This window comes from Bradysia coprophila (assembly GCF_014529535.1).
Source record: "Bradysia coprophila strain Holo2 chromosome X unlocalized genomic scaffold, BU_Bcop_v1 contig_38, whole genome shotgun sequence".
NCBI classification, from domain to species: Eukaryota; Metazoa; Arthropoda; class Insecta; order Diptera; family Sciaridae; genus Bradysia; species Bradysia coprophila.
The window spans coordinates 1,259,294-1,287,032 of record NW_023503327.1 but is presented as its reverse complement, the minus strand read 5'-3'; the positions used below and the strand labels follow the sequence as shown (position 1 = coordinate 1,287,032).

At 34.0% G+C, this 27,739-nt stretch overlaps 1 protein-coding gene across 6 annotated transcripts in view; it reads left to right on the top strand.

Moving 5' to 3' along the window:
- The window catches only part of LOC119069643 (nucleolin), a 32,527-nt gene extending 6,550 nt beyond the window's left edge, over positions 1–25,977 (top strand). For 2 of the 6 annotated variants that reach the window (XM_037173759.1, XM_037173760.1), the window contains exons 2-8: positions 951–1,102; positions 7,541–7,642; positions 18,261–18,478; positions 18,543–18,621; positions 20,051–20,227; positions 23,240–23,413; positions 23,971–25,456. In XM_037173759.1, coding sequence (XP_037029654.1) covers positions 989–1,102; positions 7,541–7,642; positions 18,261–18,478; positions 18,543–18,621; positions 20,051–20,227; positions 23,240–23,413; positions 23,971–24,036 — 930 coding nt within the window. In that variant the 5' untranslated portion in view covers positions 951–988 and the 3' untranslated portion in view covers positions 24,037–25,456. Of the gene's footprint in view, positions 1–950; positions 1,103–7,540; positions 7,643–15,754; positions 16,532–18,260; positions 18,479–18,542; positions 18,622–20,050; positions 20,228–23,239; positions 23,414–23,970; positions 25,457–25,883 lie in introns of those variants that run through there. The other 4 variants (XM_037173761.1, XM_037173763.1, XM_037173764.1 and 1 more) reach the window with 4 other exon arrangements.
- The last annotated feature ends 1,762 nt before the right edge of the window (positions 25,978–27,739 follow it).

The following is a 27,739-nucleotide window of genomic DNA, read 5'->3' as shown; positions in this document are numbered from 1 at the left end:
GTTTTACTCAAGTTATCGTGCAGACAGACAGACGGACAGACGGACAGACGGACATTTTTTTTTTCGCGGATTTGGCATCTCTAGACAACCACAATAGGTTTCCCCTTACTCAGGGAGTCCAATTCGACGTGTTACAAACGTTTGCGTAAACCTATAAGACCCCAGTACTTCGTACGGGTCTAAAAACGTCTGAAGTAGCTGTGAACTTTACTAAAATTAAACTGGAAAAATTTCGACGATTTTCCTTGACTTTTTCTTAATTTTTTTTTCATTTGAAATTTAGCGAGGCTTCACGAAAAAATGGCAAGTCTAGGACATTGTGAAGCATTAACCTCGTCTGTAACTCTTTGTACGCCAAAAAGTTTATCAAGCTTTTCCTATAACTGTTAAGATATGACCGGTACCTCATAAAACAGTTCGTCTACGGAGAAATTCCACCGGACCAGATTAGGGAAATGGCAATCAATTTATTCACGAAAAAGTAACTTAAAATTTTTCTCTGATTTCAACTCTCTATCTCTCTCTCTCTCTCTCCCTATCTCCTTTCTCCATTGTTTATTCAGCGTGATCAATTTTGTTTCGACGAATTTGTTCAATCGAATTCATTCTGCTATGCTTTAATTGCCTGAGTCTTGCAATTTTTTTTTATTTCATTTTTAATGATAATAATTTGCGTGTAGAAATGAATTATAAGCTTGATAAATCATTGATCACAGTTAAATATAAACAGTCAGAATTGATCAGAGCCTAGGTCTTGTGCCAAGGTAAAAGTATTTTTTTTTTATTGGAAATAAATGGAGAGAAAAACAAAATTGTTCTACAGCACAAATTATGGCGTCCCATTTTTTGTTGCATACACAAATGGAAATGCGACGAAAATTAATTCAATTTTTTTTTGTTAAAATATTTTCAGATTTTTTCAACTTTTTCGTTTTCTTTTTCTTTCGCAGGCTTTAGCATAAATAACAATTAACACCATAAAATAACAATGAAGAACCTCATATTCCTCGCGTGTGCATTGTGTGCGGTTCAAGCCGTTCCAGTACCAGCTGAACAACCAAATGAATTAGAAATTTTACAAATTCCTCTACAGGGAAATAAGGTATGTTGTAATTGTAATTGATCAATTAGGATACGAACATAACTGCATTTTAACTCATCAGTGCAACATTCCATTCAAGTAGTGTAAATGTCATTGATTCTCTTCAAATTTGCCAATTATTACGGTTAGGTAGTCCTTCGTTAAGCAAAGCTCATTAAGGTTGACACACGAACAAAGAAAAGGTTTTAAATCGAAACAGATTTTCAGTTGTTCGTGTGTGTTAAGCTTGATGACAGCAAGAAATCCTAAAGCAATGTGATACAAATTTACTTTGAAATAAGGTTCAAGTCGCACATGTTAGTGAACAGCCTCATACTGAAGAAAATGGTTATTCTTTGGCTATATGATGTATGTTGGACTTATTCTCCTTAAGCTTGCTCATTGTTCATTGACAAACTTTCTTTAAGTCTTCGAAAAGAGACAACGTGAATATCGAGTTGAGTATAACTTGAAATACCGTTCAAGGGTCTGAGCGTTGACGTAGAGGAATTTAAATTCTCCCCTATTTTTACGTACCGTCAAAGCTCATCCGACGCGCTCCATACCACAAAGAATTTCATTTAATCCCATTTTCACCGAATCTGGTTGGAATTTGAATTTCGGAACAAGAAATTGAAAGCTGCACTCACCCACATTGATGCAATTTCTTCTCCTCCATTTACCCATTTCATAACCTTCTCGTCTCACCCCTCATAAATTTACTTTTGACTCCATGTTATCCGTCATTGGATCGTCGTTGCATTGTAATAACATTAACAAGTACGATAAATCATCAATTTGTCAATTTATCAAATTCACATCCCATCAAGTCGATAAACTTACATCGAATAAATCAAACAATAAATGGCTGTGTTGGATATTGTCTACATTATACTGATATTCGATATAAAATCTGACCTAAATGCATATTATGAGGAGGTTCACAGTGGCATTGATCAGAAGTGAAGAGACACTCAATCTCGAGATATGATTTATTAATTGCGAAAATTCTGTCATATAGTAATTATACTTGCCAGTTTTGCGGCGATAATGATGTCTCAATTCCATTTCGTGTCGATGTTCTGTCAGTTCTGTACAATATTGTACACAAAAATGCAGAGTGACGATTAGATCGTCGGTGATCAAAATGATTCGATAAACGTTAAAATTACAAAACAGAACGACCACAACTTATTTTATCATTACCTTGATTTTACCTTGTTCTGCCAATTAATCGCATTAATAATTTGCATATCATCGTCAGGTCTTTAACTCAATCAAAGGCAAAAAGACAAAAACAAAACAGAATCGATAGAAATTCTGGGAATTTATTTTTGTCTAAAAAAAATATTTTTGTCAATAGTTAGATGGTGCTTTGCGGATCAATTAACCTTCCTTGGTCATTTAATTGTCCAACTCTCTGTATGGCTCCATAAAATCTGCGTTTGTTCAATACGATTTTAATGGAACAATTAAATTGCTTCTGAGATGATAGCGCGTTGAATTAAAGATGATGATGGTTGTGTCTGGATAATTTACGAACACAATGGGTTTTAGATGATTAAAATGAAATACAAAAGCGAATTATGTAATTCATTCATAGAATGTTCAATGTTAGCAAGTTTTACGCGTCGAAAGATTTATGAGAATGATTAGGCTTTCGTATCAGCAATTAAATGTTTTCAATTCGATTTGAAGGTTTTAAAAGTGAAATCAATTTTTTTACGAGTTCTTTTCTGTTCAATGCACATTTTGCCTCAGCCCGATCTGGAAAATTGTAATTTCTTCATTCTCACAAAAGAGATTTTTATGTCTCACCTTCGGCAGTCATTTTTGTCGAATAGCTTCCTGTAAGATTTAGCAGAGTCTTCAACGATGATAATTGAAACAGCTGAATTTAACATCGTTCAAAAGAAATCTTATGAAAAGTTGTTTAAGGTGATTAAGTTAAATTAATCGGAAAGCTGGGTGACCAGACCAACTTCAGCAGCCTGCTGTAACGTCTCTTATAACGGAGAATATTTTTGGGAAAAGAATTTCCCACATTTTCTTGAATTTTCCCATATTTTCCTAGATGGTTTCCTCAATTTTCCGAAAAAATATTTTGGGAAAATTCTGGAAAATGTTGGAAAATTCGGTAAAATTTAGGAAAAAATCGGAAAATAGTACCTGCTTATAGGCAGGAATGTTCAGCGGCTTAACAGTAAGATTCGAAAGGTAACTGGAGCGAGATCCAGCAGGATTTAGATTTAGAACTTTCGGCAATTTCATTTTTTTCCTTGGCCAACACATTCCCAAATTCAATGGACATTTCTTGAATCGCAAAATTTTCTCTAAATTTCCTAAGAAACTAAAGTGTTCAATGTCTCAAACCGACTCTGTCAATTGCCACACAGTCTCAGATTGGTTTCGTTGCGGGAGGAAGATAAGAATGTTGACAATGGAAGAGTTTCGTCTTACCAAAACCATGTTTTTATGAGCTCCACAACAATGCGAATCAATTACTCTTTTCATCGTGAAGTTTTTGTCTCGTTGTTCGACGGCAATAAACAACTCAACTCAAGACATCCTGTTTCGAGACAATGTAATAATATTGATCGAAAGCTGATTTAATGCTCGGTCGAATAAGCAAAATAATATTCGTTTTGTGCAAAATTTGTGGCGAACGCAAAAAAAACGAGAAGTATAACGAACTCTATTCGGAAAGTGACTGCACTTTAAATTTCAATATACGGGAGTGAACCTTGAATGTAAATGCAACTTTTTTCTGTTGCCATTCGTTTTAACAAAACGAAAAATTAAAAATGTTTCGTTTGATACTTTGGTCGGAGTTTAACCTTGATTTTCGTTGGTTTCATTCGAGTGTCATATTTGGTTCTTATATTACGCGCTGCAGTTACACGTTTCGAACATTTATTTACAAAATATTTTTAATTTTCAATTAATATGTTCATCAGACCTATATCGAATATTTAAGTTTCACCGATCAATTGGCGCTGTGGAAATAGATTTCTTTTGAATTTATTTGTTGTTAGCTTTTGTGTTTACAAATATAGCGACTGACGAACAATGACTTGATCCACTTGATCCGAGATCTGTCATGTTAACCAAAAACATCGCATGTCTTTTCGCATTAGTTTTTAAGAGCTTTCGAAAGCTTCTGTGTGCTTTGAGCATCTTTTAGATTCCATTCAAAAAGTGGAACATTCCATTGAAATTCAAAAGAAGCTCGAAGCTCAAATATAATTTCGAAACCTTTTAAAAGCTAATGCGAAAAGACATGCGTTGTTTTTGCTTAATACGGCAGAATTACCTCAGAAACAATCTTGTGAAACTCACACACTCGCCTTCGGTTCGGATAGACAAACTCTACACTTGTCGAAAAACAGTTACCGAAGGTTGTTGCCTAAAAATCCCTTTGCTTTAATCACAAAATCGTTCCCACATTGTAATTAATTACTTGCGCAGCATCAAATGTATAATCTACTATCATCGTTCAAGTCGTACAGGCTTCAAGCGACCTACTAAACAAAAACTTAACATCGTCAAACCAAAGTGTAATCTACGATCTTTTCGAGCTTTGGAAATTTGATAATTATACGACACTGTCATGCTGAACGTTTGACGGTGTGCAAGGTTTATCATTCAGTCAATGGGGATAATTATTTGCAATGCAACTGAATTATGCAAAATAGTCAAATTGAAATCAATTTTTCTTGCTTCATACATTTAAATGGCTCGGTTCAGTTGGTTATGAAGACGGCTCTCGCCTGGTCTGAACTTCAAATCTATTACATCTTTAGTTTCAACGTTCGTTTTTATCGTGTTATGAGACAACATTTGATTAGCGACTATCAGTTCCTATTCCTAAGAGGTTCGTGCTTGGTGGTCTTTTTAATGAAATTACCAACAGCAATGTATCGTCCTCGACAGATTTAAGCTTCACCGAGCTTTACGAGCTTTACGAGCTTCGAGTTTCTTGTAGATTTCTGCCGTATTAAGCAAAAACATCGCATGTCTTTTCGCATTAGCTTTTAAAAGGTTTCGAAATTATATTTGAGCTTCGAGCTTCTTTTGAATTTCAATGGAATGTTCCACTTTTTGAATGGAATCTAAAAGAAGCTCAAAGCACAGAGAAGCTTTCGAAAGCTCTTAAAAACTAATGCGAAAAGACATGCGATGTTTTTGGTTAACATGACAGATTTGATTGGATTTCAAAATAAAAAAGTCTCAAGATCAATACGTTCGTTAAAACTATCAGCGCACTACCAATCCAATTTCTCAACTTAAAAGTTATGCGATGAATAGAAATATGAAGTTAATTGCTGTGATGCAAAAATTTTGTCGATCATTAGACCGAAACGAGAATCACTTTGAAACCGTTGGTATGCAAACACTTTTGATTTTTTTAAATATATTAAAGATGCTATCAACCTGCTATGCAACAAAATATTTCACTTCCCCTATATGGTAAATCATGAATAAACATTTCATTCGAGCATATTTCTTCATAATAATAATAATGTCGTGAATTACAGTCACATCCAACAACAGCGAAAAAGTTTTCGTAAGAAATGTCATGAGTCATCAAAATAATAAAATTAAACAAAAAAAAAGATTCAGATTCAAGAAACAAACAAAATATTTTCAGTTGAAAGATAATCTTAAATGGCATTTGTTCAGATCACGAAAAAATTTAAAATTGTGGAAGTACGTTGTACTGTGTGTGATTAATATCGACATCGTACATACGTATAGAGAAAAAAAGAGCAATAAAACACGAAGCGCCACAAACCTCCGTTTCATTTTGGTATGTAACACATAGAGACATCGATCTATAAGATATCTTTAAAATAAAGTGATGAAGTAATTCAAGTACACGAATCTTTACATTACATTTGTTAAAGTAAAGTCACGTGTTAACGAAATTACTTTCACTTGTTGAACTTTCTTTGCTGAAGCGCACACTTCAGATGTTTATTATGTCTTTGCGTTTGCGCGTTTGTTTAATAATTTAATTTAATTTATCGATAATTTGTATTACCATTTCTTTCTTTCTAAATTTCAATTGTGCAAACAAATGTTAGGGGTTTGTAAATGCCCAACCGAAGGCATAAGGGTGGGCACACCAAATCCATTTTATTTCTGTTAAGAATTGAGTCTGCCAGTAAATTACGATACTCTAAATTTTGAAAACTTATCCTTTTAATCCTTCGCCAACGCACTTCAAGCAAAAGTGCTATTAATGACAGCTGCCAAATAGAGTACTATTTTGTATGAAATTTTATCCCCACTCTTTTTACTGTGTAAAATTTTGTATGGAGCACTGTCAAGTTTCAGTACCCTATTTAGAGTACCACTTTTGCTTGAAGTGCGTTGCCTTCGCTCATGAGACGCTCTTTCGAAATTTGTACTTTAAAAAGTCAGCAGCTAATTTCCCAGCTATATTTTAACATTCTTTTCCTTACGCATATTCAGGTCATAAATAAGGAACGGTGTCTCGTTAGGCTTGATAGGTGTTGGAGATGTGCAGACGTGAAAAAGAGCGATGGTTAGAAATTCTGAGAATAATGCGGATGTCCTTTATGGATGGCCATTTCGTCCTCAAACATTCACAAATTTTTGAATAATTCGTTGCATAAGTGGCAAATTCTTAGAATTGTTCACCTCATCACTGTAGGAAGTTGAGTTATATGCGTGGCAGAAAGAATGAAATAACTTGATCTGAATCCGAACATTGGCTTTATTGAGAACAGAATAATTTAGATGTTTTGTTGTAAACAGATCGAAACAGAATGAACAACTTCATTTTGTCAACCAAGTAACTAGATTGATTGCAGGATTACTGTGACTTCCAACAATCACACGTTCTTTTGATTCGTTTCCAGTAACTCAAAAGAGTTCCTTAATTCGGACAGTCAGAGACATTGAAATTTCAGCATTTGCTTCAGCTGATCTACACAAACAATCAAAATTGTTTACACTTGTTAGCAAGCGCGTGTTTGTGTGGATCAGCTGAAAAACAGCTGAAGCAAATTCATGCTGAAATTTCACTGTCGCTGACTGTAATTTTTCCAAAAAATGTTTTTGGGAAAATTATGGAAATCTTGTTATGGAAAATGTGTAAAAATTTGGGAGAATTTTTTTTTTTGTATCGAGGGGCTGATGAACAAGTACTGTTTTCACTGTCTCGGATTCGTACAGAAAAATTCGAACCAAAACTTACCTCTTCCACTTTTCCTCCCTAGTTATGTAAGTAAACTGTTAAGTGTCCACCTCATCATCACCTAGTTCTAAAGTGCACCTATCATCGTTATGTTTAACATTGTCAATCACAGAACAATTCAATTCATTTTTGAAGTTTTAATCTATAACAAAATCATCGTAGAATGACGAGGAGGAGTGACGTTACATAAAACATTTTTTTTTCTAAGAATCGTTTCCCATTTATTTTTCCAGGAATTAGATATAGTTTCACTCGCAGACGACGATGGTAAAATCAATGATCGCAACAAAAGAACAATCGGAATTTTACGTGAATTATTTCCGGAATTGTCAAAGGTATTTAGAACAACAAAAATCACCCAAAATGCACCCATTTTTCAAACAATATCACATTAAAAACGTCGAACCACAACGACAGCAACAAAATTAAATAATTATTTTTTGTTTGTCGCACCTTACCTCACACATTATTTTCTCACCAATTATACATTACATAAGTTGCACAGAATGCACACACCATCGCTATCTATACACATTATGTACATTTTACAAGACAATAACAATTATCTTCGACTGTAGAAGACAGTAAAAAAAACCATTTCTTTCTTACCACTCACTCACTTACAATAACATGGTTTTTTGTTGACTGAAATAATCAATCAATCACGACGATATATATAAAGCAGCAGCATAATATTATCCGCTTGTAATGTAACCAAATTAATCAACAAAAAAATTGCTGATAGATCATTACATACACGCATAAGAACAATACACTTGGTCTTCAGTGAGTTACTTTAAAGTACTGCTGCATACACCGCAATTAAAATAAACAATCGATCTGATGACCATAAAGTGTGTCAATTTACTTGTGTATAGTAATCAACTTGTTCGAACTTTGTACACTTTTTTTTTGAATTTTTTTATTGATGCGGTCATGGATCGTTATGTCTTTGTTGATACTCAAAACACAAGTGATTTCTGGGTTCGGTTAGACGAGCTTTTGCAAGCTTTTTTTCTTATAATACAATGGGATCCGTTCATAAGTTACGTATCACAATAACAAGCGATTCGGAGACCGCCCTTTCACTGTCACATGATATGTGTTACTCCGAAAGAATGTACAGTCAGAAAAGAATGTGGAGAATGTGGAACGTATGACTGAACCTCTTTTGCGTTGCATAACTTATGAACGGTTTCATAGAAAAATTGGACTTGTCCAGAATGTTAAAGATGTTCAAACATCATTTGTCCACAGTGGTGGTCTTTTGTACAAATCGAAAAGTAGTTATTCTACCTGGTGAAGGGCATAATTGAGGAAGTTCTAAGTTATATGTGTCGACCCCAAACGTCCTGTACCAGGTGTTTTCTTACGCTCCCCGTTTAAGGCAACACTTTCTGTAGACTCGCTTTTAATGACCACTAAGTAATCCCAGTGCAGAAACTACTTAAATTCACGTCTAATGATCATTCCATACAAAGTGTTTCTTGCGACACATTCTCTTATTCCTTGGGCCACTTAATATTCGCAGTTTCGTTTAATTGAGTGATTTTTGCTTCAAATTGATTAATTTAAAATGTTCTAAAGATACATCGGCATCTAGAATATTGAAAGTGATCATTTGACTGTCAAGGGAGCTCCTGCAGCTCCTGCAGCCCAAGCAAGGTTTTCACTTGTTGCTTGTTTTTCGGCGTCCAAAAAATTGTGCAATTCAACAAAATGAAATGCTTCAGCAAGATCTCATTTCACTTATGTCTGACTTGTGAGAAAAAAAAGTCTATAAATCTCATCCAAGAACTGATATAATTAGTGATCATTGAGAACCAGTATTTTGATTTAAAATTTTTTTTTGATTAACTCAGACGTTGCGAAAATTTTATTAATTTTTGTTTTGTTAATTTTCAGTTCCTTGTCAATTGATTAGCAAATTATCAATTCTCTGCGCTATAAAAGTTTGAGAAGGTCATTCTGCGAATTAATTTATCCTTCACTCAAATTGCACACAATGAATTTTTACGGTCAAAAAAAATGTATTATGGGAAACAAAGCTCCGCTACTTCCGTGTTTTCCGATGAAAAAGACAGAGAGATAGAAAAAGCGAATCGCTTCGATCACGTAATTTCCTCCATCCTCATCTTCACACTCGCCAAACAATTCATCAACTGATTTGTTCGGTGAAGTAAAGTCGAAGAAAAAAAAAAAAAGAAACCAGTTTCTACCTACATACATAATATTACCACATAGCAGATAAGTCACATGAACCACTTTTGAATCCACAATTTTAGCATTCACAGCCGTACATTACCTACACCAACATCATCCGAAATCAAGCTTTAAAGTGAATACTTAATCGCAAAGCAAAAATCCCAGCCACTCGACTACAGCCGGCCTACAATACACTCGAAGAAAAACTTTTTTTTTTCTTCCAAAACTGACTCAACAACTTTCGATTTCCTTTACACCGATTACCCGATTCAAATATAACCAAAAAGATGAAAAAAAAACGTCAATTTTTAAAACACAAATTGAACGTACACATTTCAATTCTATATTGGGTACCCATACCCATGCAGTCACCATTATAAAATGTCGAGTTTAAATATTGAATCATTTTTCGGTTGAAAGTAAAACACTTGCGTTCGGTTTCGATTACGTTATGTTATCGAATGAATTTTTAGGAGTAAAAAAAGAAAAAGAAAAAAAAGTCATGTGGAGAATTAATAAGTGTGTCTAACGTGTTTTTGATTGTTGGATAATTTTTTTTTCACCTTTAATCATTGCAGCAATGAAACGTTATAGTTGTTGATGTTTTGGCTTGCATATTTTTTGACTTTAAATTTGTCTTTCTTTTAAAACGTAATCGCTTGTCCATTAGATGGAAATGTTTATCACATCTAGGAACGACATAATCCGTAATGATGATGACCTCTCCGGTTTAATCGTACAGATTTTATGGTGATTTGCATTCGATTAAACTGGTATGCCTGGTTGCTGGTAAAAATATATTAAATGCAGCACGTTAATAAAAAAACCTTTGAAAGGTCAACCTGTTCTAAGTGCAATTACACTTTGATCGATTCAATTTATAACGACTTTATTCATCAATTCGTCATTCCAGTCGCGCACACCAGCATAGTATCAGAACAAACTTCGGCAGTGAAGGAAAAAAAAAATGAGTAAAATTCCATAACCGCCGTAATTGCAATAACCTTGCACTATTTCATTTCATTTTTTTTTTCGTGTGCACTGCCTAAAGCGACCAGTTTAAGTTGGTGCTTTTTTTTTGTTCGTCTTAAGTGGGTCGTGCGTCGCTGGTTTTTTTTTTCTTATACATTCATCTGGTCGACAACAAAGTAATTGTGAATTGAGGAAATGAATTGTGCAGAAGTGAGGCGTGTTATTTCGTAAATAAATCATTAGTCTGAATAGTTTGCCCGTCTGAAAACTGTCAAACCCTGAAGGGCTTTATGAAGTTATAATTATCTCGGGAGGTCTACATTCTCTTTCGACATTCTGGGTCAAGCCACATCTTTAGACACTTCATCAATACCTCCTACTTCGGATGGACCGTTTTTAGGGCACGATCCCTTGGATGTAACTATCTGAATTTCCAACCACACCCAAGGCGAATAAAGATGACAATTCGCTGAGACAAGATCTTGAATGAAATCCCCGATTCAACTGCAACAGTTGATGTAATCTTACTAGTGTCCCCATACACTTCAATTATATTTAATTTCTAAAACATTTTCTTCTCGACACTTTTTCTTTCTTCATTTTTTTTTTGATGAAATTCTTTGCATTAAAATATATTTCTCCATTGGTGTGTAAAGTTATTAGTTTCCAATAGTCAGTTAATGCATAAATGTACAAATCTATGCAAATTTTTGCCACTCACCGCTTTTAGTTAAGGTTATACACCAAAGAGCACGTGTTCTGCGTGTGTATGAAGTCATATTATGCACTTACATAATGACAATGTATACACAGTTGTTATAAATCAGCGCAGACTATTAGACACACACAGTATGTACGTGCGTTACAAAATGCACAAATTGCCAATAATAAAGCCGTTGTGGTGGTCTACCTTTTGACCGTTTAACAGTTTAACAACGAAAATAATGACAGGCGAAAGTTAAGCCAAATTGCTCTGCCGATATATGTGTCTTACGATGTCCAGAAATCTTAATCGGCAGAACGTTGGACTCAAAGTCTACGAGAAGCAAATTTAAATCGTCTCGAAAAGTACGTGAGTGTAAGAGAAGTACGTCCACAGAGCGCTTCTTGTGGTCTAATTGTATTAGTTACGAAGATATAGTTCTATCGATTCGTTGTTAAAAAAGTTGTTAACCTGTCACATCTGTTATCGATAACGAATATGGTCCTTTATATACTAAAATTCATGTTAAAAAAAATTGAAGTACAAGATTTGAAATCAACCGATAAAAAATACTTTGATAATAATACTGGTCATATGCTTGCCGTCTGTAACAGGTTAATACAACATTTCATAGGGACAGACGGGTCAACCAAAAAAAATTCACTTCAATTTATCACAAAAATTATCACAAATCTGAATATGCAAATTAGTCATTATTTACTGAGGTCATTGCGATCAAATCAAAGTGATTTTTATTTGATTAACAATGGGTCTTTGGTCTGTTGACCCTACAGTTCACAATAAATAAATTTGAATTTTGATGAATTCTATTCGCACTGACTTGATTTGGTTATTCGGACATGTTGACAGGTTGACATGTTTAATAGAATAAATTGATAATCGAGTGAATATAGCCCTTTGAATAAAAGACAAAATCTGTATTTGGCCGAAGACAACCGAAGTCACTAGCCAAAACTGTCGATAGGTTTCAAGCTATCACAACCAGAACCATTCGTTTCAAAGTTAGACCGGCAGAGAGTCACACCGACAGAAAACAGTTGACATTCTCACCTGTCACAGCAAACAAACTCTCTTAAAAAATCGAATTAGCCCTGTAAAAGAAGAGAAACTTTGCATCTTCGTAGCGCTTAAAGTGAACAGACTCACGAAACGTAAACAAAACGTCTTTACCGCCTTAATAAATGTTGTTTGTGTACCTGTTTTGGACGATTGATTTTAGGCAATTTCGCGGATTGTAGGCCGAACGAAGTGAGGTCTACAAGCGAAAGTGCCTTAAATCAACCGTCCCAAACAGGTGCACATGTGAGTTTTCATGCAGAGGGCCGGAAACCCGAGAAAATTCGAAAAATTGCCCTCATTTTCGGCCCCGAAGCATGAAAATAACCAATTCATGCTTCGGGCCGAAAATGAGGGCCAATTTTTCAAATTTTCTCGGGTTTTCTGCCCTTTGAATGAAAATTCACATGTGTACCTGTTTGGGACGGTTGATTTAAGGCACTTTCGCTTGTAGACCTCACTCCGCGAAATTGCCGAAAATCAATCGTCCAAAACAAGTACACAAATGACTATTATTTGTTATTGGTCACGGGTAACTTTGTGTCCAGGCAACGCACTTCAAGCATGGTACTACTTGGCAGCTGTCACTTTTGCTTGAAGTGCATTGCTCCAGGTAATTTACATAAATCTGTTAAATCTGTATTATTTGTATGGGTCGCAACTATAAGCTATTGTAGATTAACTGGACACAAAGTCACCAGGGACAGGGGCTATTTTTGAATAAACATTTTTCCATATTTTCCCAAAAATTATTTTTTGAAAAATTAGGGAAAATTAAGAGAAATAGTTTTTGTCAGTGCTTGGCGCCTTGAACTCTATGAGGCACACGCTATCCATTCTTTTGACAGTATGAAATTGTCACTTGTAGGTCAAACATAGATGAGATTGAGGCTCACTGTTTTTTTGATATCTTTCACTTCCTCACCTTCTTGGTGATAAACTTGAGAAAGTTGCATTCCCGGGATTCCCAAAGTCATATTTCAATTCAATGTTGCAAAAAAGAGTAAAATTACAAAATTCCCTCCTCGAAAATGACGTATCAAAAAACACTTTCATGTCGCTGCTTTGAAAAACGTTATTATTAGAGTCAAACACCTTTCCACATATATGCCTCATATTCTGTAATAACATACCGAACCACGAAACATTTCAAATAAAGTGTAATAGTTGCACAAAGTAAATATAATTCAAACAAATTTTTTTTTAGCAAATTCAACCGTGAACTGCTGATAGAAAAATTAGATTTTGAAATTTAAATATTTTATTTTCTTAATGCATTGGGCTCAGCACTTCATTGTAGTAGAGGCATTTATCGAATAGAAAATCTGCTAATAACTTAAACGGTTTTTTTTATTCTTTCTTTAAATCACATTTATTCGATTGTCTTTCACTGAATTTAGTGTGCACACAATAATAAAAAAAAAAAATTGAACAGGTGATTATGCAACACAAAATGCAATGCACTGATTCTTTACGCATGCAGCTGAATAATTATGATAGGTTGTTAGTCGAACGAGTTTCTTTATTCTTATTTCTACTCGTTGTTTCGAATCTGTCCCTTGGATATTTTTTTACTGCAGACCTTAGGCCTATGCAGTCATTTACTGTATCGTTTTAGGGATGTTTTTCGAATGACAAAGGTCGTGTTCGTAAATCACGTTCTTTTATTTTAGAGATGTTTGAAGCCATTCTTCTATTGTTCTCGAGCGTAATGCGGCCTAACATAGTTTCACCAATATTTACACAATTTCTGTGAAACATTTTTGTGAAATTGGTCAAATATATTAGGTCCCGATGGAATCTGTTACTTCTTTTGATTTTAAACATTTTCTGATATTCGATCTATTACTTCATTTGTTCTAACAAACGTTTTGTTATAAAAGAACACATTAGGCCGAGTTTGTTGCATAGTTTTTTCGTTCTTGTCGATAACAGATGACCAACCTTAAAAAAAATGATAAACAAACACAAAAAATATTCTAAGTTTGTATATCGTTGTGTACCTCCTTTTCGAGATGTCAACATGAATTTTCTCTTCCACTTTGGCGTGTTATTAGTCCTCTATTGAGGCGTTTGGCTATTGACATATTGATTATCTCTAATAATTTCTTATAAGACAACACACACCGTAACTGGCTTTTTGCCTAACTGACTGAATGACATTACCAACGAACAATTGTAATACAAAGAGACGTTACATGTTACACGGTACTAAATCCAAGACGCAATCTAATGATCGATTCAATCAGATGTCATTATTGTGGACAACAACCTGATGAAGCGAATTATTTGTGTTGCGGTTGAGTTTCGAACCCACAACTGGCAATTTTTCGTTAAGTGATAACTATCCATCTCTATCTATGTCTGCGCTAGTGACAAATTCGCTTGTGAATGTTGACGAATAACGTACCTAAGAGGTTGCCACCGATTGGGACAGTATTTAAAAAAAAAAAATCGTTGAAACCAGGAAAATGTCCGAGTAGTCATGCCATTAGCAGGAAAACTTGATTTATTTTGCTAATTGGCTAGTGAACCGTTTTCGACATATTTGAGGGACGAATAACCCAGAAAATCCCCCAACCGAAAAAAAATCTTTCGAATGTTTGGAACGGTTTTGAAAACTAGGAAAAAATTTCTTCAGAAAATCCTCAAAAATTAAGAAAAGTAAACCAAATATCCAAGAAAATCCTCAAAATCTAAAAAAATCCTAAACATCAATGAAAATCTTTTCAGCAAAAGCGGTAAAGAAAATCCTAAGAAAATTATAGAAAACAGTCAGAGGATTTTCTTTCTAAAAATCATTTGTCAACGTTTCGTAATTTGATGACTGCATATTCTGGTAAAAATGCATTAAGTGGACTGATAAGTGGACCATTGTAAAACGTTAACACTTTCCGACTTTTGTAACACGACGAAAACATGCTTCAGCACGTCGAATAATATCACCATAAAACCATAAATCGTACCATAAAAACTAAATTTTATTGACAATATTTCTGAAACAAAATCTGAATCAACTGAATCGTTTTCATCACACTATTGACGAGGCCATTTCCAAAATCCATAAAAAAAATTATTTTACACCAATGACACAAACTATCGACTGAAATTAGTAAGAACTTTACACGTTTTTTTAATGAACCTTCAACCATTCGACATGTTTTTAATGATTTACATAATACCTTCTTCTTCTCCTACATCTTTTGTTCAAAAAATTGTATCATAAAAATGCGTCATTCGATTGCAGAGTTTTTAACAATTTTTTTTCCTTCAAAATTTGACTAATTTTTTTTTAATTTTCGATAAATTTCCATTCGACAAATTTATGTGTGCATCCAATTCGTTTACAGATTATTTAACAACAACATCCTTTTATTCTAAAACTAAAACTGTGTTCGAATCATTCAATTTGATTAATTCAGTGCCCACCACAAAACCAATTTTTTTTTGTCGTTTCCTTTTTGTTTTGCTTATAAAATGCTTATTTTAGATTGTGGAACAAAAAATCCAGATGCTTATACCAATTGTCCTACGAACGGTTGGACCAATTTTTTTACGAAGTGGCCTCGGTGGATTAGGCGGTGCTGGTACAAATAATTCACCAAGTTTTGATGATGATGATGAAGACGATGATGATGATGATAAAGAAACCAAAGACGATAATTCGATTTCGGGTGCAAATGGTCGCAAAGTTAGCATTTCTTTGCCAACATTTCCACCAGATGATGATGAGGACGAAGATAATGATGATGAGGATGTTGAAGTTGTCAACGATAACAAATCCGATGCAAGTAACGACATCAAACAAAGTCCGAGTATAGGTGATCAAGGAACATCGTCGACAACAAGTACTCCGTCAGTTGTTTCGACATCGACGCTGGAACCATTGTACCAAAATATAGATTTGAGTGTATTCGATGCGGAACCATCCAATTCGTCGACCAATCAGGAACTGGCATCACTGAATGTTGAAGTGCCTAATGATAGCATCGCTGTTGCTGATGTACGGCAAAATGATTCGGCTTATTTGGGATCGGCACCATACGTATATGAGCTACCACCGCATCTACCAAATTGTGACAATGACACGAAAAACGATGAATTCAATTCAGTTAGATAAATTTGAACGGAAGACAAACAATAACAGAAAAAACCAAAATTGATACAACAAAAAATTAAGAGAAAAAGAGAGAGAGAGAAAAATGCATTCATCATCGACTATGTCGAAAGAATATATTGCCACAGAGCAAAAGAAAAATCAAAAACATAAAAAAAAAACTAAAAATCATTTCGTCAAAACACTTTCGCAACTATAATTACAATCAAATCATCTGTACTATTCACTTAGCCCTTCGTAATATTGTCATCGAATGATCATTTTGCTTTCTACTCATCTATTTATTTTTAATCTTTATAATTTATTATGTTTACCCCCCCTATTCATCTGAATGATTATTATGTTGTCACTAAACACTAGATCACATATTATATAACTTTGGTGTGTTACCCCTACACGACTAATCGAGTTGATTAACACTTGTTGTTCTCAGAGTAGAGCCTTTTCACTGTATTGATTCGGCAAAATTTCTTTTACATTTTACACATTTTTACCGTTGTCGTAGAGTTATTTGTTGGGAATTTGCAAAATCGTTGTCTCATTCACTCTACTCTATCACTTCACCATTACGGGTGAATTCGATTAGAGTAACATTTTTTTGGTAAAGTTGACACGATCATCAATTTTCGTTTTTGTTTTTAAATTTGGTAAGCTTGTTTTCTGAATCATTATTGGTTTGGCTAGGTATTACCCATACAGTGAAGATTACATCGTAAATATTCCACGATTACCAAACTAGACATTTTTAGTGTACGCAGGACATTAATTTCGTTTCACTCAAGTTTCAATTGGGTGGAAAATTTCAATAAAGAATTTTGCTCTGAAACGAAATATCTATCGGGTGCAATGGGTAGAAAATGCCGAAGGAGATGCGGGAAATCGTGGAACATTTACTGTGCACTTCGTTATAAGTTCGGTTGTTTTTAAGTAAAATATTAACTTTGTAAACAATTTAGCAAACGGTTTTTTTTGGACATGATTCAGAACGTAGGCTTGTAGCTGTGTAACGAAATTTGCATGATAGTTTTTTTTTGGTTGTTTTGTAGTACATAAAGATGACACTTCGCATTACACATCCTCACAAGTGAGCTATATTTCATTGATAGAAAATAAAAACTTCAAAGTAGAGCTTTACAATGTTATGTCATGTGAAAGGACCGCCCTAACATATGTCTTTGTTTATTCCTTCGGTCAATTAAGAGAAATTATGATGTCCTTGTCCATGAGGGGAAAATCACTCAAGCCCATCCCATTACAAGGCCAAAGAAAATTTCTATGGCAAATCGCTAGAAAATCAAAATCTTTGATCTCAGATCCACACAAATTCGGAAAATGGAACGGAACAATACATTTTGTGTAGAAAGTTCAATAAAACCGTTCAAAAAGCAATTTCGAATTAGTTCCTCAAATTTACATGGGAAGTCGGTAAAGTAGATCAAAAATCATTGGTAAAGTAGAATATCAACTCGGCATCAGAGTAGATAACGTAGGACGGTAAATAAGGGGAAATATCAGTGTAATCGGTAATCGGCTTCTGGGTAAATAAGAGGGAATGGAAATATTTATGGACATGGTTTTGTGCAGTTGTTTTCCCCTCGGATAGATTTCACAAGATCTTCGTTTCGTTCATTGATTTAAATGGATGCGTAAGAAATGACATTCCACAACATGACTTCTAATTATACCGTAGATCATCACAACTCTTAGTCTCTACGTCTTTGCACTTTTAACATTCGTAAACACCTATTTACTGTTCGACTCAACATTACCTCTATATTTTTGTTGTTGTTTTTTATCTCACAAACACCTATCTCCTATCTCTTAATTTTAACTCATTTTCAAAACTTTCATTTTCATTTTACCTCTACCCCTCATTCAGGTAGCCTCAAATGGGGAAAGTACATTGGATATCGCTGCATTAAATGAAAAATTAGAAACAATAAATCGGGTAGTTAGACAAACAGCGGCTGCACAGCAAGCGGAAGGTGACAAATTAGAAGCAGCTGCATCTGATTCGCAGCGAGTTGAGTCAAAGGCACCGGCAATCGATGAATTATCTTTGGATAATGAGGAGACTGACGACAATCGCAATAAAAGGTGAACACCGCATCTTACGTCCGAGTCGGTGACAAGATTTCAAACGAAAAATTATTTCTTTCAGATTCTTGAGCTTTGGATTCGGAGGCTCTGGCGGTTCAGGCGGTGGTGGATCGGGCAACTTTTTATTCGACATCATTCGGGTGAGTAGACTCTTTTCCACTGCTTTATTGAAATGTTCCAACGAAACACAATATTCGATCTAATCCCAAATCTGCAGAGTTTATCAATGTCTCACACAACAGCGGGACATTTTAAATGATTGATGTTAAGATAAGCGGTTGAAGTGTGAAAATATTTCAAAATTGTTGTTAAAAACGGAAACGAGTGCTTAATGGGAATATTGCAGCAAATGACATTGTCGCTTTGAGATGGTATTTTATTACATCCGTTTTCACACACGTATGCCATGCCAGTGACATTGTAATGTGATGCAAGTGATAACAACAATAAATTCAAAATGTGTAACGTCTTCCCGACCGTTGTCACGATGTCATTTAAAATGTAAGGAATCGTCGAAAGATATGGGACAACAAATTAGTTGTAAAGATCACTCATATCTTAGACGAATGATTAATTTAGAGTGGACGCTCTACTTGACACGGTATCTTTAAAATCGTTACAATTTTAATAGAAATGTCATTCCTTCTGTCGAATGTTAATGTTGTTAAAACGTCACTACCCCTTTAAGCATTCACTTCGTCTTGAAAATCCTACATATAGCATCGTTCAGCTATTGCCTTGGAATATCTAAAAAAAAATCCGCCGCACTGCTATTTTAAGCTTTGTATAAGTTTGTGCTACCTTCTATTGATTTAACATGTAAGAGAGCTTAAATGATCACTTTTTAGTGATTATTACTCCGCCTATCGGAAGAGCAATGTATAGAAAACACTCATCAGGTTTTTGTCCGTCTGGAATCGTTAGATGTGAATTGCTTCCTCGATTACTCACAACAAGCGAATCACAAAGCAAATTTGAAGCTTTCATTGATCGTCAGATGCTTTCTGAAATTTTGATTCGTACAATTTTAAATGATCACAAGGTATGGTTTCCACTCAACAAAAAGTACTCAGTGTGGGAGCCGTGAGAGAGCGAGCTGTCAAATAAACAAAACAAAAATTTAAAAAAAAATCAATTTTGTCTCTTACACAGAGTACTTCTTTGGTAAGTGGAATTCAAGCCTTACAATTAATTGAAACCAATTCACCAATGACGTCACAAATAGAGAGAGAGAAGTGCAAAACATTGAATTAAGTTAACCTGTCATGGACGGCTAAACGTCAATCTTTGACCAGTGCTGTCTTATGCAGCAACGAATTGAAGTCAAAGATTTGAAATAGGTCAATTAAAAACTGCTGATTTTACTTGCAGTCTGTGACAGTTTAATCATAAGGCGATCATTTACAAATACGACTTCTTCCATTCAAAAATAACCCTGAAGCAGCACGACTAACTTAAAATTAGAAGATTTCCCCCGAAATAAGAATGCTACGCATCCATAGCGACAAAGCTTAACATAGTTAAAACAAAAATACTTAAAAAAAAAAATAAAACAAACCATGGCAACAGCGTACTGCTGATCGAGCAGCTCGAACTGCAGGAACTGTGTATCGAGTTGTTGCCGGAACGGAAACACTTGGCTTAGAAGACGATTCGGGTGGACAAAACACTGCACATTTACAGCAAGATCAACAACAAACTAGTGACAATACCTCCAGAACTGAAACTGATGGACTAAGTAATGGGGTAAAAAAATCAATCGACCCCCCGAATATCCATTCAATGAAATTAACCAGCTAAATCACGACGATCAATCGATTCTCTTTTTCGACTAACACATCATTTTGGTATTTAGAGTGGTTGCTACTCCTCTGCTACATTCACTTTCCTTTCTATTTTTTATTTTCGTTAAGAATCATAACTCATCACCTATTAATTTCAATTTTAAACACTAAAAAACAGGTCTTTGCTTCCTCATTTGGCTATGATCCAAATTTCCGGCCTTTTCATATCCCATGTAAGACGCTAAGTCGCTTTGTTAAAAAGTTCCGTCTAAAAATGACTATCATTAGATGAAGGTGTAGGTATTGTTTGTGAATAAAATTTTATTGAAGCAAAATTTTACTATAATTGAAAACTGTGAAACTGTTCGTAATTCATCAGGCTGCGGGCTCCCCAAGAAAGCTATGTTATGAGTTTCGCACATTGTCTTTATCTCCTTGCAAACGGTCAATTAGATTAACAAAAGCCATCCTTCTACAGAAAGTTAGGTTCCCTAAATTGATTTGGCTTTTTTCAATCTTAAATATACTTAAAAATGCATGTGCATATCTGACGAATCATAAGAAAAATGAAAACATCCCTTTGCTATGTTCTACATCTAAACTTCCAATTAATCATGAAGAGACAGTAATTAATTAGAATATTTGCATTTAAGATATGAAGATGGACTTTATGATTTGGGTAATAGCAATGTAACAAATCTTCTTTAAATAAAAACATTTAAGCCGACCACTATGCCTAGGAAGATTTTTAGTTCATAAAAATTTAAACAAAGAACGAAGACCAAATTACCTGTTGCTATCTCTATTGCTTCTACTAAAATCAAACCTATGTTGATATCACCCTGACCTAATGCTCTTTCTCTGTTCCAAATTGCTAACCAAACATTTAACCTATTTAACCAAGAACAAAACTTTCTTTACTCGAAACGAATCAGAAATGCAAATGAAATGAAAAGTGCTTGAAATTTCGGCAAAACGTTTGAAATTAAACTTTCTTACATTTTATCGTTAAAACAGAGATGATCTTCTGTCAGAGTGTCCCATTGTTATTGATGTTTGTTTAAAAGCATTTCTATGGCGGACAGATAATTTAATTATTTTTTTTTATTACAATGTGTAACACAAACTTATTGATAACTTTTATGATTTATTAATAATAATTGCATGCATTTGAGACTTATACTACGTTTTGTTTTGTGTTCTGCTTCTTCCTACTGTTTTTTTTATAGAGTGATTGCGCTCTTGATTTAAAGTTTTACGTCGACGGGAAAACATGACAAATTTAACTAGTTACGTGGCTGCTGATTAGAGGCGTCACAATCCCAGTAAACTCTCCTTCATGGTCAAATGGGTAATTTGTTTATTTAAAAAAAAACGTGAGTGAACTTTACCTCACATTAGCAGCGCTTTACCCCATTGGAAAGTTATGTTTACTATGCCCTAAGGCACACGATCAATTTTGCATTGATGGGATCGACAATTATGCTGCATTTTCCATTTTGTATTTCGATATTCACCACAGCAGCGAAAACGCAGCGTAATTGTCGATCTCATCAACGCAAAATTGCCCTCAGTGCTTTCGGTCTAATACTCTCGAATTCCATCATACCAAGTTGGTATTACCAATTGTGTTGCGGGAAAAAGGAAATTAGGGATTTTTACATACTTTTCGACTCTAAAATCTTAAACGTGTTCTGCAGTGTTCATTCAATTTTCAGACGCTCAGTACTTATTCAACTATTTGGTGTCGTACTAAGTTCTTGACATTTATACCACCTTGATCCGTTATGCCATTCGAGTTGCATAATTAATTGTTACTTGCTGTGTGATGTGTAAATGTGTCATTACACCGACCTTTGGAATTTTTGTCTTTTAGATCATTTGTAAAGATAGGGAGATATACTTCATTTACCTCCCCACTTAACGTAAATTCAATGTCGGCTTATACATTTCATACTCGTCGGCTTAAGCATTCCGTACTTGTCGCCCGTGCCATATACAGAAGGCAATTGATTTGATATGATCCCACAATAATCAAGGGAAGAAAATCCCAACCAAGTTCACAATGTACCAAGTAATTGGACACTAATCCATTTGGGATGTATTGCATGAAGAAAATGGAAGGAATAGAAAAGTGCGCATTATTTACAATTTGCTTACGTTTTATCACACATTTGGGCAGTCTCGCTAATTATTGAATTGAAATTTTAAAGTTTTTTTTTTGTTGTTGTCGTCGACATGAAATTTTACAAGAAAAGTGTTATCTCTGTACGATTTTTTATAGGTATTTTGTATGTTAAGCAATTATCATTTTTTTTTATTGCTGGTTATGTGTAGTTTCAAATGTTGATATTGTTGCAGGTAATTCAAGCACTTTTTGAAATTATTTGTAATTTGTTTTTTTCATTTATATCTTTTATGTCTCTGGATGGTTTTCTATTTGTTTTTATTAAAACTTTTTATTTCACAATTCTGAGTCTTAAATAAAAAAGGCGGGAAAAATTTAAAAAAATCGGATTGTACCTAATATTGTTTGAATTGTATACCTTTAGGGATGTGCTTACTTTTACAATTTATGTGTGTTGTACTAACTTCTACCTCTTCTTCAATTTAAAAAAAAAACGTGGATTGGCATCTTCTAACCAAATATTTCTACCAATGCTAACTACCCCAAGGTGCTAATTCTAAAATACCTACCCAATGAAATACATTATGACGAGACAAAATGACAGACGGTCACGAATTTGTGTGTGATTCACCCGAATAAATTCTTTGAAATTTTATCGTTTTTGGAATTTTATTTTATTTTCTTTTATCAATATAAAATCAGCACAATGATTGCAACAGCAAATATTTTGCACTTCTAATTGAGAAAAAAAAATGGTTAACCGAATTTCGAACGAAATCAACTAACTTTCCGATCGGAAATTTACCTACCAAAATGCTAAAAAAAATTTGCTTATTCAAATTGTAGCTTGTATCGGGCAGCACTGGAACCGAACATAGTGATGAGAAAGACAATGCAGCCGATGATGGTGATGCTGGTAAATCTGCCGATGGATATACAGAAGGTATTCCTGGACCGGTGACACGGCTATTCGTGTTAGCTAATAGAGGTTTAGCTAATTTAGTTCAAGATCTGATATTGGTAAGCATTGTCCGATTTTTACTTTTACAAGTTTAATAATGGGGAAAGGGTGTGCTGAAATCTTAGGGGACTCTTTATCGAAATGGTTTCTAAAATAAACGGGACCTTCCCATTCATAAAAAAGAATTTAATATTTGATAACGCAGCGCCACCTATTACGAGCCTTACGAGCTAAAAGTTTTAAACTTTCAATTTCGAGGAGGTGGCGTTGTTTTCGTATGGTAAAGGTTACACACTCTGTTATCGTTTATTCGATCTGACGTCATCTGAAGCAAAAAAAATAAATAAATTCCCAAGAGATACGTCCGCGGTTTTAAATATCAGCAACGCACTTCAAGCATGAGTGGCACTCTAAATATCTAAATAGGGTACTGAAACTTGACAGTGTGTCATACAACTGTCACAACTGTAAGACACTGTAAAAAGCCATTTCATGGAAAATAGTGCTATATTTGGCAGCTGGTGACTGTGATCACTTTTGCCTGAAGTGCGTTCATTTCAATTTACATTAGACAACAGTTTTACAACAAAATTATCACTATTCTTAATATTTCCAGCGCATCGCACAAACCAGCGAACGAGTGGTCAACTTCAAAGCCAGACTTATTACATCACTGATTTAAGCCCTTCCATCGAATGATAGCACTGTTTTGATAATTTATTATTTATTATCTTTCGCTTGCTCATGTTTGACTGTTTCTACCCAAAAAAAAATAACAAAACAAAGAGAATCAAACAAAACCTTCACTGCCAATTTGTCTCTCATTTCTTTTTTCATTTTTAATTCTCAGTGCCTCTCTTCTCCTATCTATTTAGGCTATTTGTGACAATCTATCGTTTGGATTTCTCTCTGCTATTCCTTTCAGCTGAAACTAACACTTTCCTAGCACAGCGAACAAAAAAGGACAGGATGTTCAAACGCCATTTTTGCGTTCTAATAAATGGGGAAACTTTGAATTGCTCTAATGTGAAGGAAAAAGAAGTTTTAACAAAAACAATTACTCAATTCGTATTGCTTCCCTGGATCGCACCAAAACAAATTTGAATTTTTGCTCTCTCGGGTCAAATTAACTTTTGATGTTCCACATTCCACACTGTGGAATCGTTTAATTTGTTCAACTTAACTTGGATATTCCATTGTTACGACACTATTTTGGCATATGATTGTCATTAGATGTACATTGTACATGGAATGACTTATGATATTGAACAAAAAGTGGAGCGAAAAGATCGTACGAAGAGCTAAAAAGTTAGTTTGAGTCACGTTGAATAGAAAGAAAACCGATCCAAGTAGTGTGTTGGATGAAGTATTTGTTTTTGCTAGAAAACCTTTTTCCTACTACCACCCAGATAGTGAAGCACTGCCAATCAAAATTTTGTTTTGTTTTAATCACAAGAAAATTTGAAGTGACTCATAGTCGAGCTCCTAGTTTGTTTTTGTTCGTGGACTAACAACACTCTACTTTTTTCTTTGTATTTTTGTCTTTAAAAAAAACTGCAGCCAACAAAATTTTCTTAGAAACATTTCTCTCATTCGATTCTCTCAATTTTTTGACCTCACGAATATTATCCACTCAATATGTATATTGATCTCGAAGTACTAGATTAACGGGAATCTGGCGCGACATGTGCACATTATTCTAAGTAAAAATTGAATCTAGTGCTTCAGAGGCTATACAAATCATGAGTGAAACGTGTGGAATATAATGTTAAAAAAGAGAATCGTTTCTAAATGTAGTCTTGTTAGTTGTCGGTATTTTAATTTTTTTTTTATTATCGTTCCTTGAGTATTAAATTTTCCAACACACGCACCAAAACCAAACTCAATTCCATTAGTAACCATTTTTGTTTTTTAAAATCAGTTTTCATTTTTTTTAAATGTATTTTTTCTGCTCAAATTTATGACTGTGGTGTTTTATTTAAATTATTTTAAAATAAACAAAAAAAAATTTAAAAAATTTAAAAAAACAAAAAACGTTTAGTAGTCGATTATCGTTACCTTAGTTTACTATACATGATTGTGTATTTATAATTCAAACATTTTTTTTTAAAGAAAAAGAAATCAAATCAAATGAATGAATGCATCTTTCATAAAATTTAATATTTTTATTTTCCTTTTTTTATCATCAAAAAAACTAATCGAAATTCATAATTTTACCAAATTCACACCATACGCCACTGAAATAAGGATAGATTTCACGCTCATTTCTGGTATCTATCAAAGTGACATTGGTATTATATGTTACCAAGCGGTATATGACTGAATTATTCACATGAAAATGTATAATCTTACGTGTAGCATGCAAGATTTACATGGAGCGTGTATGATTTATGTGTAATATACGCATTGTTATCGTATTTTAGAAAGCATCTATACATAACCGACGTAAATCGTACCGAAGTCATTCTAATAAATACTTGACAGACGTAGAATCTTATTATTTCGATGGAATTGCGTCGTTGATTCAACATCACTGATTTAAGCCCTTCCATCGAATGATAGCACTGTTTTGATAATTTATTATTTATTATCTTTCGCTTGCTCATGTTTGACTGTTTCTACCAAAAAAATAACAAAACAAAGAGAATCAAAACAAAACCTTCACTGCCAATTTGTCTCTCATTTCTTTTTCATTTTTAATTCTCAGTGCTCTTTCTCCTATCTATTTAGGCTATTTGTGACAAATCTATCGTTTGGATTTCTCTCTGCTATTCCTTTCAGCTGAAACTAACACTTTCCTAGCACAGCGAACAAAAAAGGACAGGATGTTCAAACGCCATTTTTGCGTTCTAATAAATGGGGAAACTTTGAATTGCTCTAATGTGAAGGAAAAAGAAGTTTTAACAAAAACAATTACTCAATTCGTATTGCTTCCCTGGATCGCCACCAAAACAAATTTGAATTTTTGCTCTCTCGAGGTCAAATTAACTTTTGATGTTCCACATTCCACACTGTGGAATCGTTTAATTGTTCAACTTAACTTGGATATTCCATTGTTACGACACTATTTTGGCATATGATTGTCATTAGATGTACATTGTACATGGAATGACTTATGATATTGAACAAAAAGTGGAGCGAAAAGATCGTACGAAGAGCTAAAAAGTTAGTTTGAGTCACGTTGAATAGAAAGAAAACCGATCCAAGTAGTGTGGTTGGATGAAGTATTTGTTTTTGCTAGAAACCTTTTTCCTACTACCACCCAGATAGTGAAGCACTGCCAATCAAAATTTTGTTTTGTTTTAATCACAAGAAAATTTGAAGTGACTCATAGTCGAGCTCCTAGTTTGTTTTGTTCGTGGACTAACAACACTCTACTTTTTTCTTTGTATTTTTGTCTTTAAAAAAACTGCAGCCAACAAAATTTTCTTAGAAACATTTCTCTCATTCGATTCTCTCAATTTTTTGACCTCACGAATATTATCCACTCAATATGTATATTGATCTGCGAAGTACTAGATTAACGGAATCTGGCGCGAACATGTGCACATTATTCTAAGTAAAAATTGAATCTAGTGCTTCAGAGGCTATACAAATCATGAGTGAAACGTGTGAATATAATGTTAAAAAAGAGAATCGTTTCTAAATGTAGTCTTGTTAGTTGTCGGTATTTTAATTTTTTTTTATTATCGTTCCTTGAGTATTAAATTTTCCAACACACGCACCAAAACAAAACTCAATTCCATTAGTAACCATTTTTGTTTTTTAAAATCAGTTTTCATTTTTTTTTAAATGTATTTTTTCTGCTCAAATTTATGACTGTGGTGTTTTATTTAAATTATTTTAAAATAAACAAAAAAAAAATTTAAAAAATTTAAAAAAACAAAAAACGTTTAGTAGTCGATTATCGTTACCTTAGTTTACTATACATGATTGTGTATTTATAATTCAAACATTTTTTTTTTAAAGAAAAAAAATCAATCAAATGAATGAATGCATCTTTCATAAAATTTAATATTTTTATTTTCTTTTTTTTATCATCAAAAAAACTAATCGAATTCATAATTTTACCAAATCACACATACGCCACTGAAATAAGGATAGATTTCACGCTCATGCTTCTGGTATCTATCAAAGTGACATTGGTATATATATGTTACCAAGCAGGTATATGATGAATTATTCACATGAAAATGTATAATCTTACGTGTAGCATGCAAGATTTACATGGAGCGTGTATGATTTATGTGTAATATACGCATTGTTATCGTATTTTAGAAAGCATCTATACATAACCGACGTAAATCGTACCGAAGTCATTCTAATAAATACTTGACAGACGTAGAATCTTATTATTTCGATGGAAGTGCGTCGTTGAATTTCAA